This window comes from Pseudochaenichthys georgianus, chromosome 16 (assembly GCF_902827115.2).
Source record: "Pseudochaenichthys georgianus chromosome 16, fPseGeo1.2, whole genome shotgun sequence".
NCBI classification, from domain to species: Eukaryota; Metazoa; Chordata; class Actinopteri; order Perciformes; family Channichthyidae; genus Pseudochaenichthys; species Pseudochaenichthys georgianus.
The window spans coordinates 29023784-29034361 of record NC_047518.2 but is presented as its reverse complement, the minus strand read 5'-3'; the positions used below and the strand labels follow the sequence as shown (position 1 = coordinate 29034361).

The window sequence follows — 10578 nt, the reverse complement described above, 5'->3', positions numbered from 1 at the left end:
TGAAATTAAAACTGTTGAAAAATAAGTATTCAGTTTATTCATTTATTCAGGGATGAAATAAAAACAAGAAAGGTTATCTATTCAGATTTGACTGCACTTCAAGGTGAAACAATCCGGTCATATTAACTATAAAACAGCCATACTTGACAACATTCATACACAAAAGGTAACGAGGGAAATCTTCAAACGTACGTTGAAATGCTCTCAACTTGTGGTTGTGGTGGAGTTGACGTAGGACTCTATAAGAAAGATGGTTTCATCTACCTGGTTCTCTGCCGAGTCTAACCTGGAGGGGAAAAGAACAATGACTGAGACCGAAGAGGTGATTCAATAAGGATTCCCCTGTAGAAAAGAGAACTGATTGGATTTGTTCTCCTACTTGTTGATATGAAGCCGTAAGGCATCCAGCTGTTGTTTTTCAGGAGCAGTGATCATCTCCTCCACCTCCGTCAGCTGCTCAGGCTCCGCCCCGCTGGCCTGCAGAGAGGCCAGGATGGCTTCGATTCGCTGGGATTTCTCCAGCAGACGCCTGCCGATCAAGAGGGAAAGCAATCAAACACTGATCTGTGACAGTGTGTGAGACAGACAACTCTTTAGGTAGATCATGAGAATGTATCTGGGTTTTGCGCAGGCAGTGGGACGCAGACAAAATGGACTCACTTGCTCTCTTTGGACTCATACAGGCGGCGCTCTATGAGGTTGGCAACTGTCTGCACAGAGACAAAACATTACTGAAGGCAAATCCAATATGAAAGACATAAAAAGCATTGCATTAGTACGAGCAATTAAGGTTACAGTATAACAACTTATTTACCTTGTAGCAGTTCTGAAGCAGCATTCTCGCAGTGGGGAGTTGGTTGACGGTGTAAAGATAGAAGGTACGAGAGGGAGCGTAGTCAGGAGTCTTTGGGACTTCCTGATGAAAACAAACAAACAAACAAAAGAGTCATGGCAGTTCAGACAGAATGAGTAGGTACAATAACAAATAAGAAATATGGCTGCAGCACTTACACTATGACTTAAATCATTCTAGTGTACTTAATCCAATATGTCACAGCGTGAGAAAAAGTTTTTCGAGAGTACTTGTCCATGGACAAGTGAGTTTGGAAATGTACTTGTCCGAATACATTTTTCACTTGTCCAGAATGGACAAAAATTGGGGCCACTGGAATCTTCTTCTTCGCCATCGTATCTTACATTTTCCCACGGTTTTTACGGCACCGCTAACGTAAGTGAGCGGTAACATTTTACTGCATCACACATAGGGTTGGGTATCGTTTGGATTTTAACGATTCCGGTTCTGCTTTTCGGTTCTCGATTCCGGTTCTTTGAGAGAGTAAATAAGTCCCATGACAAACTGGGAGAAAAATATATTTATGAAAACATTAAGTCAAATCTGTATTCATATTTACAAATCACTTCATACTGTTTAATTTCTTACGGTTATTGAATACAATTATATAAAAATAATCCCTGCATTGTTTAGTTAGTTCTAAGTGGTGCAGTTTGAGAATGTACAATTGGCCCAGTCTCCTCTGATGTTACACTGCAACCTGCCTGTGAGACAGAGTCCAACCACACATGTCCAACACATAGGACTAATAATAATAATACATTATATTTATAGCCTATAGGCCTAGCGCTTTTCTACAACTCAAAGACGCTTGCACGCTTACACATGTCCTGCAATACACATGCTGCAGCTGCTCACTGTTTGTAAAAGTAAATAAATAGTATTTTCATTTCAATAATGTACTTTCTATACCCTGCTTCATAAACAATACTGACATCCCTGCTCCTCCGAGTCTGGGGGTCCGGGGATGTGAGGACAGCGCGAGGACACAGACAGGGAGGCTGCTTCACTTCATAAAGGAAATGGCGGTCAATATTAACAACATAGGAGCTAAAACGCTTAATAACCTTCATTACGTGTTAGAGAAAGAACATAAGAAAGTTTGACAAAGATGAGGCTGTTAAACGGGCAGCAGATCTGCTGTGTGTAGAAAGAGAGAGAGAGAGAGAGAGAGAGAGAGAGAGAGAGAGAGAGAGAGAGAGAGAGAGAGAGCTGCAGAGCTGCACCTTGCAGCGATCAGCTGATACGGAGCATAGAGAGAGAGAGCTGCAGTCCGCGGGGCTCGGCCTCCTGGCCTCACAACTCTTATTAATCCCGGGACCGGACAATTGTTATTTGTTCCTACTCGGAACAGAGTTTTGCTTCCCAACCCTGCCACTGTGCTATACTTCCCGCCCCGCCCCGCCCCCGTCTAACTGTACAGAAAGCGGCGAGATGCATTTCCTTAGGAATCGACAAGCAGAACCGAAACTAACACTTCTAAACGAACAATGGCGGACACGTACAATTTGCGAATGAGTTCTGCCTTTTGTAAACTGAATTTATATATAATTTGTCAATAAATCAGGGCGAAAAACGTCACTTGTCCGCCGGACAAGTCAATTGAAAGATCTACTTGTCCGATATTGTAAATAACACGTCCCGGACAGTGGGACGTGTACTTTTTCGCACACTGTCAGAGAATTTGCCAAATCGTCACTTTGGTTAGATTATTATTGCGTCATTGTCCATAAACTCAGATAAAAGGCTATAGTGCTTTCAATGTATAGTTTTACCCAGCAGATGAATGCCTCCGCCACCCAGTCAAGGTCAAGTTAAATCCATGTCTGTCCTAAAAGTCATCAATTAATCAATATTTACCAATCATCCTGTTTTGCTGTTTAAAATATTGTGTTCCCATGGGTCTGACAGAAGGATGGAAACCCAAAAAGTAATGTCTCCGTCCTCTGTTGGCATACACATATCTCAATCCATGCATAAATGAGAGTGCATCATCAAAAAGTGTGCCAAACCATTTCCAAAGTGGGTTTTTAGATCAGTTTCTTTTCTTTTTTTTATTACTCCTACATTTCAGGCTGCCACTCTTGATAATACACTAAGAAAATGAGCCTGAAACAGCTTGCTTTGTATATTTAAATCTCTCGAAGACTAATGTCGTCGTATTTCTTGTCAAAATTAATCACATATGGCAGTTAAGAGCAAGGACTGTTTTGGAAGGTCGTTACTGCTGTGTTTATGGGTGTGACAAGAAAAGTATGCCTTGGAATACAGCAAGTAAGAATACATAAATACAAAGGGCAAGCATATCACTATTATTGCCCCTTAATGTGGTTTACCATCTATAGCACACTTCTCATTTATCTTCCATGCAACATGTTCAATTTGTTGAACTGGCTATTTTTGTGTATTTTCAATAGTCATTTTTACTATATATTTGAGGACTAGGGACTTGATATGAACTTGAGGTAATACTTATAAGTGTTTTATTTGTGCAAATATTTCTTTCTAAAGATTTTTGGGAAAATATCACACACACAAACAATCTTTTTTGTATATGTCTGTTCTCATGTGCATTTGTGTTCCTCTAAAACAAACACAAACTATAACAAAAGGTGGGGGGGCATCATGAAAGCATGTTCACATGTGGAGTGTGTACCTGTAGTTGGACCAGGTTCTGTGAGAGCAGCGAGTAGAGCATGTCTTTAGCCTCTTTGGCTGGAATCATAGCAAAATCCTCCACCTGCTTCTGCTCCAGGTGACGTTTCCTTAGCAACAAGCGGAAGATGCGGGCTGATCGGGAGCCAAATCTGCACCAGAGTTAAAGTCATTAATAAGTATTACCTGATGATAGAACAATCAAATGCATACCAATTTAAAAAATACACACTTACCTCTCCTGAACGACAGACTCAAGCGTGGCTCGCGCCAGATTGGCCAGCGCTCTGTGCATATCTGAGAGGGGAGTTAGGGAAAGCACCTATACCTTGTGCTTCATTCATTAAAATCGAAGTGTGGTCGTTCTTGACAGTTGGCTCAGGACCCTTTAAGTTTGAAAAAGGATACTGACAACATACATCCCTCCTCCACTTTCACCAGCCTTCCCAACAAACTCCATCTAGGAGGTAAAGGACAAGTGAATTTAAAAAACATCTTTCAGATTAAAAATAAGATTGTTAAATGTGACAGGTGCCTTGCAGAGCTCATACCGGGTCATCAACCAGTAGAGTGAGGTACTGGTCTAAGATGGGCCTGGCGATGTTGTAGTTGGTGGGCAGTGACCTGAAGATCTCATTGGCTGAGAGGGGCTTTGTGCAGGTGGCTGAGGGCGAGGTCGTCACCTCACTCATCCTCAGCATAGTCCGCACTATCTCACTGCTAGTCTGAGAAATGAAGAGGAAATCATTATTACAAAGACATTTATTATCATCATCATCATCATCATCATCAACTGTAATATATAGGTGGACAGATAGGAACATTTAGATAAATCAGTGCTCACTGTAAAATGAGGATGACAGATGATCATAATACAGGGGTTATGATGTCATATATCACTATATATATTTAAGCAAAGATAATTTGTTATTGTAGGAAACTATGAAGTTTATAAAGAATACATCAGAGAATAGTTGGATCTGCATATGCATTTATCAGTCTCTTTTACATTCAACATCAAAGTGCAACACAAAGTGAACCAATGTTCACCAGTCTTTGCATGTAAATACTGAGTTTTTGAGAACTGATACAGTATCACAAGTATTGTAATACAATACTATATCAATATTTTCGTATACCCTAGCTGGTAGGTAGTTATTTTTGCTGGGTACTGGCTGTAGCTTTGAAACACAGAGATGTTAAAGTTAGTCAAATCCGTTATGTAATTGAAGTTTCTAAAAGAAAGCAAAGTTTCCTATAGTCTAACTATTCTTTGAACCATTTTCGGCACTCATGTTCAAAACCCTGACCTGGTCCAGTTTGTTGGCTACAGCGCTGATGATGGCCTGGTCTCTGAAGTGGAGATGAAACCTCTCAAAATTCACCTGCCAGCAAATCCCCTCATCACCATGTGTCTAAGCATAAAAAGCACACATGGAGAGATCCAGAGTCAAACAAAAGATAAGCAATACATAACATGCAATCGACAGGGAAATTAAGACATCATTTAAGATTTAAAAGTGCATGTTTTAGAAGTAACTAACATGTAGCAATCACCCACCTCTGAATCCATCTTAGCTTTCTTTGCATTTCTTTGGTCATCTACATCCTCACTGGAGAGTGGGCGTTTGCCTCTCCCTATGAGTGTCACGTGAGGCACTTTGTAGCAGTCGGGGAAGCTCTCCGCTGTGGGCAGGGTGGTGCTGATGGGGGGAGTAGGAGTACCAGGGACTGGTGGGGGGGCTGGAGTGGCGCTCTCTTTTGGCCCTGCTCTGGGCGGTGGAGGGCATCGCTGAAGAAAATGGGTCTCCACCAGATTGGAGAAAGAATTAGAAACGTCATTGTAATCCATGCTGCGACCATCTGGAACGACAAGAAACAGAAAAGCTGTTGTAAAACGGGACGTTTATCTCTTGACAGATATTAGGATTTCCAACAAAGTTTTTATTTCTTGCACGTTGCTTGATTGAAATCGTGTCCAGTTTTTTATCAAAATAGAAGCTGAGATACTGACCCTCCATGTTCTGCGTTAGACGGTCAGCGACGGTTTTAACCGTGCTGCTCATGGTCATGTGACCTCTCTGTAGTAGCTCCTCTATGATTAGCTCTCCAGTGTCCCCATACAGGGTTTTCGCAGTGTAGATGTAGCGCGGGTATCGCAGAATTCTCAGAATCCGGTCACAGCTGGTCCGATACTCAGTAGGGCTCCCAGGCCCTTTACGGCCTGAGCTGAACACACAGGCTCCGTGCTGCACCAGCACACACAGGGACTTCTTCAGCTACATGAGAACCAATAGGAAGGGAATAGGTGCTTTACCATCACGACTCCTTTCACAGTCACACAAAACAAGATTACTTATAAAATAAAAGAAGAAATCTATGTTTATACTGTACAAAACGTTTTTGCAAGCTTTTTGCTCCTTTATATTGCAAATAAGCCCAGCAAACAGACATTTTAACCATGTATAAAAACATGTAAAAGCTGTTCTCTTAGCTCTTATGTGTTTGTTCTTCATGGGTTTTTCACTTAAGTGGTAATATATTCCGTTTTTGTAGAGCACAAATCCACCTGTCATGTAAAGGGATAGTAGGTTTTGCATTTAAACAGATGATACAAAAGCTACTCCTGTACTACTACTTTAAGTGTGGAATAATCAGCCTATGTAAACAAAACTGTATATTATTTATTGAATGGCTTGACAGTATGCTTGACAGGACTGCTTAACTATATTTGAACAAGCTGAGAATGTAGTGCAGTGTGTATAACAGTAAATAAAACATGTATAAAAGTATTTCCATGGTGCAATGTAATTACAGTAACAGCCTAGAAACAAAAACTTTAAGATTGTTACCAGGTCCAATGAGATGCCGGTCTCATGAAGGATCATTCTCAAATTCTGTGCTCCACTTTTTAGCAGATGTGTTCCCACTTTCTCCACCATTTCTCCAAAGTGCTCCTGCAGCAGGAGACCACACAGGCGCACCTCCTGGGCAGTCATCTGCACAGAATAACACAAAAATTAGGCACCTGTGTCACCACAACATAACATACATTCATAAATATATAACACTGTCTATGTGCTTAAAATATACATAATACATGACAGGCTTAGCACGACTAGTAGACGTTCCTAGAACATATAATAAGCACTTATTAAAAGTATAAAGAAGGACAGTGAATGCCATACATAAAACAAACAATGTAGCTAGTTGCACTGGAAATTAACAAGGTACACACATTACGTGTGGTGTGTATTTTATTGTCAATTCGGTTTTATAATACTGAAAGCAGTGGATGCCATGTATACTGTGCGTATCAAAAGCCCAAAAAGGGACACAAGTAGAAAAATAAGCAAAAGCAATAAACTCTGTGTGCAGCATATCAGTTGTATACGGTGTAACTGTTTGTTGCCTCAAATGGCATCATCCCTATCATATCAAATACCTTTACATTCAACCAACAGAAGGGTAGGGCGTTTATACATTCAACAAAGTGACCACTTCGACAATGAATAGTTTGAGAAGTTCAAAACAATACAAAGCCTGTCAGCTATTTCTAACAGCCTCAGAGCTAAGGCTGCGCACTTTGCAGTCCAGCTAGTTGACAGCTAACGTCTACACTTGAACATTATGTCCTCCTAAAGGTCTGCTACTTCCGTTTTTTCCACAAACCTTTCCGACAGAAACGTTTCAGGACAAATGTTACGTTTGTTTTAAAGCATCCCACAGATATTCATCCAAACACATGCGGCTTCTCGTTGACAACACACAAACTTTTCCGGTTTTCTTCTTCTTCTCTTTCATTTTACGTTTTTTACGGCCGGTGGCAACCAGCGTTAAAAGCGCATTACCGCCACCTATTGGAGTGCGGACCAGAATGATCTCGACACAGTACACCAACATAAATAAAAAACAAAACATAAATGTAATTATCTTTATTGACATTTTGTTCAGTTTATTTCATTTTGGGAAAATGTCATATTTAGATAAATGGACTCCAAACTTAAACTTAAAAATGTTTTTTACCAAGAATGTAAAACAATATAGAAGTAATATAAAACAGTATGAATTAAAGTGTTATCAACACTAATGTGTATTTAGCAAATATTTGTTAATATATTACTTTTTTTATTTTATGTAATTTTTTTAAAACGTATGTCTACCCATGATGTGAACTTGTTTGTATACAAAATATATGAGGTTCATACATCTTCTTGAATAAAGATAGGGGGACAAAATACCAATTTCCATTAATACTCCTGTCTACTTCTGACCTTCTTATGTGCTCGTGGTTCGGATTTGCCCTGAAGAAAAACAGGGGGGAAAACAGAAAAAAACGAGGCAAAACTAAACAAAACACACAAGTGGTCAATCAGGAATTAAGGTGGGTAGCAATTGGAATACTTGTTGGGCTTTTTTACTTATGCAACTTTGAAGGGATGTTTTCTATAGTTCCATGTCTTATAAAACCATGACAAATGTTGAGGAAGCGTTCATATAATGGATGTATTTTAAGCATTTAAGAGGTTCACATGTTCCTGATTAAATGCCTTGTTCTTCCGGTCTTCTTCTGTGCTCGGATGTGCCCTGGTGCCGCGGTGCATGCCGGGCTGGAGGCGGACAGCTGTCTTCAGGCTGCTGGAGGACCGACGTCAGTGTTTGTGCGGCTCTGGGGAAGATGGCGGAGGCTGCGGCTGTTCCACCGCATCGGTTTTTCTGTCACTGTTGTAAGGGAGAAGTGAACCCCAAACTCCCGGTAAGGCAGATGTTTTCCTCTATTTATATTTCATAATCTCCTGTATAAAATTTGCTCTTGACAAGTGAAGCTTTCTCCGAAATACCGTTTGTAAACGCTTGCAGGCTACAGCTAAACACTAGCTAGCATGTTAGCAGTTAGCAGCGTTTGTTGTTGTTAACTCTCTAAATAAACTCGTGACACTCGCAAATGTCTTATTCTAAAAATCGGGTATTAAATAAAAAATCGACAGGTTTATTAAGGCATGTATGTTTTTGACACTTTTGTCAAAGTACTGTGCTTGACGCCTTTCTTTGACAGCTTGGTGGTTGTTGTGTTTTGCACAACACAGCCGAGGAAGATCTGTGCCATTACCTTGTTATTTAATGTTAAAGACCGTGTCTATTGTTTGATATAAGGCTATTTTCATTTTCGTTTCCATTAAAACACACTCTTGGCTGGGCGAGTTGGGGACTTTTCTGGAACATAAACATCTCGTTTTCGTTTCAGTTTTAAAGATAAGTATAAGAGTAATTGGATGTTGAGAAGCTGACTTGGCCAACAGTTTGCCAGACCTTAACTCGCATATATTAAAAAATGTATTTTCTACATCCTAGATAATTGTGAGGGTCTACTATTTACACTCAGTCACCAGTGTATTGGGTTCACCTAGCTAAAACTAATCCAGTCTAGTACAGCAACCCATCAGGAAATCGTAGGTTCAAAAAGGTTATAATGGTTTAATTAGTGTTTTAGAATAGGTGTTATTTTTAAATGTATTTTATCATTTTCAAAGCTGTGGTCTGTAGTTGACATATAATGTGTTAAAAGATGATTAACCAAACTATCTATCAATTAAAAAAGATAAAATAAGTGTGTGTTCCTGCCCTAACACTAAGGTGTGCATCTTGATTGTTTTAAAGGAGGTGGACAACATGTAGCCAACTGAGTGTATATTGCATTGTTTATGTCAGTCCACCAGATCAGCTGCATCCTCCGTTTTATGTTATGGTTGAGAGTAATTCCAGCCTGACACTGACTCTAAACTGGCCTGCTTGCCTCAGACACACTCAGTCCTGTGGCATGTCTTCACTGAGCCAAATGACACCTACTCACTACTACAGTGTAGAGAGACCAAAGGCTGTCTCTCAGTCATATATCTAATTATGCAACACATGATGACACACAACTCAAATAATCTATTTACTTCTTATTTCTGATTACCATAGTTTTACACCCCTAAATGTGTTGTGTTAACAAAGATAATAGAGCGTGTTAATTGTCCTGTGACAAAATAATCCATTGAGTATATATATATAATATAATGTTTTTTAGACCTAGCGTTTTCATCAATGTATTTAAGGATGAAGAATATATTCCTTCACTTATTTTCCCATGTTGAGTAATTCTGTTTTACACTGAGGGGATAATATCATCCACACTGGCTGGTGTTTTCCTCATTCTAATGCAGTGGTTTCTTTAAACACACACTCGGTTAGGTGTGGTTGGCATACCAGCTCTACCTCCTGGGCTACATTCATAAAACACACTGAGCAAAGACAAATGCAACACCGTTTTGCTTTGTTGACCAAACCAGTCGGCAAATTGTCTGTTTTCAATTAGTTTATGTTGACCTTCAAAGGTTGAGTGAATATTTCAACATACTTTGACAATAGGGCAAATACAGTATATGGATATTTCTTAAAAAAAAATACACCGTTGGACAAAAAACACGTGCTGAACAAAAAACGCAATTATGAGTTGTGTTGTCTATTCAATTTATATTGTATTTTAGTATTATTTCAGATAACAATATCCAATATGATTAGATTATGTCAGTCATTTAGCTAAAGTAGAGCTAAAAAACATTATGTAAAAAATGATAAACCTTTTTTGGTTCTTGCTTCCCCAGTGTGAGAATGTAAAGCTTTTCTTGGTATTATATTGTTGCCGACTGAATATCTTTTAGACTGTTGTGCGCTTTTGGTCGAACAAAACAACAAAACCAACATTTTAATAGTTATAGTAGTAATATTAGACTTTTAGCTTCACTGCAGAAACAAAAAAACTGAATCCAATACAATCAGTTAAATAAGAACAGAAAAGTAGGAATAAACTAAGAGAGACTATACAATAAGATAGTAAGATAATAAAACAATAACATTTACTATTAAACACACACCAGAAAGAATTAATTAAAGCTTATTAAAATAAAAAACAGGAAATAAAAGAGAGCTAAAATATGACTCTTAGAGTGAATTAAATGCTGAATTGTTTTATTGCGGGTATGACTTCCGTGACCCAGTTCTGTCGTGATTCTCTCCAGAGTATATCT

General features: G+C 39.2%; 1 protein-coding gene and 1 pseudogene across 1 annotated transcript; one reads left to right on the top strand and one right to left on the bottom strand.

The window, feature by feature from the left end:
• Positions 1-14: 14 nt before the first annotated feature.
• LOC117461321 (DNA-directed RNA polymerase III subunit RPC3-like) lies at positions 15-7297 on the bottom strand. The gene is made up of 13 exons (XM_071205893.1): positions 7181-7297; positions 6361-6507; positions 5523-5787; positions 5070-5371; positions 4819-4923; positions 4060-4233; positions 3917-3968; positions 3745-3805; positions 3510-3660; positions 815-916; positions 661-710; positions 380-529; positions 15-286 (listed from the first exon to the last, which is right to left on the bottom strand). Exons 2-13 carry the CDS (start codon positions 6505-6507, stop codon positions 205-207), a joined length of 1641 nt encoding a protein of 546 aa, XP_071061994.1. The 5' UTR covers positions 7181-7297; the 3' UTR covers positions 15-204.
• An 813-nt stretch (positions 7298-8110) lies between these two features.
• LOC117460660 (integrin alpha-10-like) overlaps positions 8111-10578 on the top strand; it is a 7798-nt pseudogene continuing 5330 nt past the window's right edge.

Coding starts and splice junctions, on each gene's coding strand:
- LOC117461321 (XM_071205893.1), bottom strand. CDS start 6,507: ATGACTGCCCAGGAGGTGCGCCTGTGTGGTCTCCTGCTGCAGGAGCAC. Junction 3,806..3,916: donor AGGAGGGATGTATGTTGTCA/GTATCCTTTTTC, acceptor CTCCCCTCTCAG/ATATGCACAGAGCGCTGGCC. Junction 530..660: donor TATGAGTCCAAAGAGAGCAA/GTGAGTCCATTT, acceptor CTTGATCGGCAG/GCGTCTGCTGGAGAAATCCC.